Source organism: Ursus maritimus, unplaced genomic scaffold (genome assembly GCF_017311325.1).
Source record: "Ursus maritimus isolate PB19 unplaced genomic scaffold, ASM1731132v1 scaffold_7, whole genome shotgun sequence".
Lineage (NCBI taxonomy): Eukaryota > Metazoa > Chordata > Mammalia > Carnivora > Ursidae > Ursus > Ursus maritimus.
Window position 1 is genome coordinate 240709 of NW_024426885.1, and position 4287 is coordinate 244995.

The 4287-nt window shown below is 63.1% G+C and overlaps 1 protein-coding gene across 1 annotated transcript; it reads left to right on the plus strand.

The window, feature by feature from the left end:
- The first annotated feature begins 525 nt into the window (after nucleotides 1-525).
- Nucleotides 526-1545, plus strand: LOC121101253 (olfactory receptor 6B1-like). Its single transcript, XM_040624285.1, has one exon. It carries the CDS (start codon nucleotides 526-528, stop codon nucleotides 1543-1545), a length of 1020 nt encoding a protein of 339 aa, XP_040480219.1.
- The last annotated feature ends 2742 nt before the right edge of the window (nucleotides 1546-4287 follow it).

Genomic DNA, 4287 nt, shown 5'->3' on the forward strand with positions numbered 1-4287 from the left:
ATCGGCCCCCCGCTGCACAAGCCCATGTAGGTCCTCCTCAGCACCCGTCCCTCCCGGAGGTGTGGTACATCTCCTCTTAACCTGCAGGGCGAGTCCTGGGGCTCTCATCTCGAGTATAGACAAGGAAGCCACGTCTCTGGGCAGCAGGTGCCTTTCCCCTCACCGGGGAAGACAGCAGGAGCCCAGCTCCGGACCCAGCCCTCCCCCGTCCCTCCCAGGCCACTCACTTGCCCACTGACCCACGTCACCCGTTCTTCCGACCTGGGCGACCTTGGCAATGGCCTCCCCCACAGCGGGTTCAAGCCAGGCCCGGGGTGGGCCCTCATCCACACCTGTCAGCAGGTCCCCAGGCCAGGCTCCGTGCACAGGCCCCCACCACACCACTGCCGCGAGGAAATGTGTGATGCCGCAGGCCCAGCCATGGGCAGTCTCGGGGGTACAGAGTAGGATGGGGCCCCTCCGTCCCGCACCCCACCCGCCAGCCGGCATCTAAGCCGCCGCCTTTGCCACCAGGTGGCGCACGCCATGTCCGCCGGGGACAACCGCTCCGAGGTGACAGAGTTCATCCTGGTGGGCTTCCCGGGCTCGCTGGGCTTCCACGTGTGTCTGCTGGTGCTGTTCACACTGGCCTACACGCTGACGGTCGCGGAGAACGTGGTCATCATCACCGTGATCCGTGTCAGCCCCCCGCTGCACAAGCCCATGTACGTCTTCCTCAGCAACCTGTCCTTCCTGGAGGTGTGGTACATCTCCGTCACCGTGCCCAAGATGCTGCTCAGCCTGGCGGCGCCCCAGTTCCGCCACATCTCCTTCGCGGGCTGCATGGCACAGCTGTACTTCTTCCTGGCGCTGGCCTGCACCGAGTGCACGCTCCTGGGCGTCATGGCCTATGACCGCTACGTGGCCATCTGCCGCCCGCTGCGCTACCCCGCCGTCATGAGCCCCAGCCTCTGCAGCCTCCTGGCCGCCAGCTCCTGGCTCTCGGGCTTCACCGTCTCCCTGGGAAAGGTCTTCTTCATCTCGCGCCTGGGCTACTGCGGCCCCAACGTCATGAACCACTTCTTCTGCGACGTGTCCCCCCTGCTGAACCTGGCGTGCTCGGACATGTCCGTGGCGGAGCTCGTGGACTTCCTCCTGGCGCTGCTGGTCCTGCTGGGGCCGCTGCTGCTCACCGTCTTCTCGTACGCCGCCATCCTCAGCACCGTGCTGCGCGTCCCGTCGGCCGCCGGCCGGCACAAGGCCTTCTCCACCTGCGCCTCGCACCTGGCTGTGGTGGTCATCTTCTACTCGGCCTCCCTCTTCATCTACGCCCGGCCACGCGCCATCTACTCCTTCGACCTCAACAAGCTGGTGTCCGTGGTCTACACGGTGCTCACGCCCTTGCTCAACCCCGTCATCTACTGCTTGCGGAACCGGGAGGTCAAAGGCGCTCAGAGGGGCAGCACAGGCCTGGGCGCCCTGTCTAGGGGGAGCCTCCCAGGACCGCGCTGCCTACGGATCTGCTCTGGACCTCTGTGTCGCATGTTGCGGCTCCACCAGGGGTAGGGGCTCGAGGCAGAGTCCTTCCTGTCCCTGCCCCTCATCTGAGTGGGACCTGCCCAGGACACCACACAGGGTGACCGGCCCCACCTCGCTCACCCCCGGTGGGCCAATGCCTGGAACAGGCACCCCGCGTGAAGCCCCTCACCCTGCCACACAAGGGTTTCATTCTGGGGCACTTTACAGCTGTGGCCTCGAGGCAGCCAGGACCCCCTGTTCCAGGTGGGAACACCCACGCCCTGTGTCCCCCCACACTGGGTAGGAGTGGAGGGGCCAGGATGCAGGCCTGGCCTCACCTCCTGGACCCACCCTCCTCTGGGCAGGCCTCCAGAGGCCTGGTCAGCTGCAGCACCATGACCCCTGCACAGTTATGGGGACATGCATGTTGATGCCCAACCAGGGAAGGAGGAGGGGCAGGTGTGTTGACAGCACCGCAGAGCAGATAAAACTCTGGGAAGGTGGTGAACTGCTCACCTACAACCAGCAGCCCCTACCAGCCCCCCCGACCAGTATCCCTGTGACCTGCTTCCTCTCTGTTGGCAGCAGGTGGGGTAAACAAGGCTGGGCTTGAAAGTGATGTGTAGGCCTTGAACCGCAGCCCTGCTCCACGCAGACCCAGGCACTGGGGGCGGTCCCACCAGGGACTCACACCCCTCTGCCCCTCCCCACCTCCTCCAGCCATCTGCTGGACTACGGCCTCCCTGCTCTGTGGACCTGGCGTGGGATCCCCTCCAAGCTGGCTCACTTTGGCCCTGCTGTACAGCTGACCCTGGTGCCTACCCCAGCCACAGCTCCCACACACACCTGTTTGTCACCAAGGGGAGACCGGGTAGGGGTCCGCACCACCACGGGCCTGGCTGACCAGGGAGGGCGGGACCCAGATCTCCCTAGGGGAGCCCTTCACCTGCTCTCCTGAGATGACCAGTGCCCTGGCGTCAGAAGGCGCCATGTCCCAGCTGGGGCGTGACTGTGGCAGTGCCATGAGGTTTCTACCATGGCTTCTAGGGTCCTGAGGCCCGGCCCCAGCCAGTGCTGCAAAGGCAGCCTGAGTGCAGGTCAGAAGTCTCGTGGTATGTCTGCAGGACTTCTGGTAATAATTGTTAATCGTGCTGGCAAGGTTGGGGAAATCCAGAATGTTCATCTGTGCAAGTGACAGTGGGGGTTTTGAGCTCCATTCTCAGGGCCCTCCCAGAAACACACTGCACACGGAGCGTCACGGCTGCTCATTCAGCAGGTACTGGGCTCGGGGGTGATGGGCCACGTGCCGCAAGGAGCCAAGTCCCCACTTAGCCCCTTGGGCCAGGACTGTAAGCAGAACTAAGCCAGGGAGCTCCTCCCGGACGGTCCGGGCACCGACTGACCCATCGCTGCGTCCTTACTGATGGTCTTGGCACAGACTCCACTGCCGTGGCAGCCGCCAGGATGGAGCGAATGTCCCATGCGAGGTGCCCGTAAGTCCGAAATCTCGAGCACCCGCTTCCATAATGGGTGTACTTCCAAATCAAACTTCTGTAAAGTGGTCGCTTTAAAAAATAAGGTGAAAATACTACTGGCTCACTGGTTTGACAATGAAGAAAGCAAACACTGAGTGCCAGCCTCTCGCTGGGTGCTGCTTGGCTCTGCGGAAACAGCGGGGTCAGGGAACTCACAGCCTGGCTTAGACCCCTAGAAGCAGCAGGTGCAGCCAGGTCAGGGCCGCTAAGGCCAGGGAGATAGGACCTGCTCCAGGCAGGGCGTGGATGCTGTGGGGGGAAGAGGACGTGAGTCAGTGCCAGCGAGTGTGGAGTGCCCCGCAGGAGGACAGCAAGGTGGGGAGACAGAGCACATCCGCAGAGGAGAAGGAGCTGGAATGCAGGACTACCGGCAGGGCCGGTGACGTGCTACCCGAACCGTCCCGCAGAGGCAGAAGCCACCTTACAGCAGTGGAGACGCACTCTGAGCTTCATGCTGGAGCAGGAACTGTGCGGCTGGGCCAGGGGGACAGCCCACCTTGAGCACAGGGGGCCAAGGGGGAGCCCGCGGCTGCTGGGGGGAGAGCAGGGGGAGGGGACACTGGCACGTGCAGCCCAGTCAGGCGACCAGATAATGCTGGGTGAGTGAAAACCAGGGATCCTGGATAAGGCCCCAGTGTCGGCTTGGGCTGCCGGGCAGGCCCCGCACTGAAGACAGAAAGAACCCCCAGAGCAGAGACGGGGAGAGAAGCAGGCAGGGGCCACGGGGATCCAGAGAAAGCATGGCCGTGTAAAATCATAATTTGAGTTTTTAAAAGATCGCTCTAACTTCGTGGTGTTCCAACAGGATTCGGCCTTGTTCTAACGTGGGCTACGGAGCACAGTGTGGAAGCAGGAGTGCAAGCAAGAGGCTGGGCGCCTCGGACACGGAGCAGCTGGCAGGTGCGGGAGGCTGCAGAGCTGCCCCAAAGGTGGGGCCCGAGCTCTGTGATGCGCTGAGCTTGGGGGTCTGCTGTCCGTCCACCCAGATGGGCAGGTCTGGGGAGGAGGACACTGGAACGTCCAAGAGGTGGTCCAGTCCCTGGCTCTGGAGTGCCAGAGAAAAGCGACCAGAAATAGAAATTTCAGAGTCGTCAGCTTGTAGAGGGTAAGCATAGTCAGGAATACAAGAAGGTCGCCTGCCAGGGAGCAGAGAAGACCCCTCAGCAAGGGAGCAGTGAGGGTGGAAGAGGTAGCCCTCAGGCCACCCCACACCCCGGTCAGGGTGCCAGGTGAGGACAGAACTGTTCCACTGAGT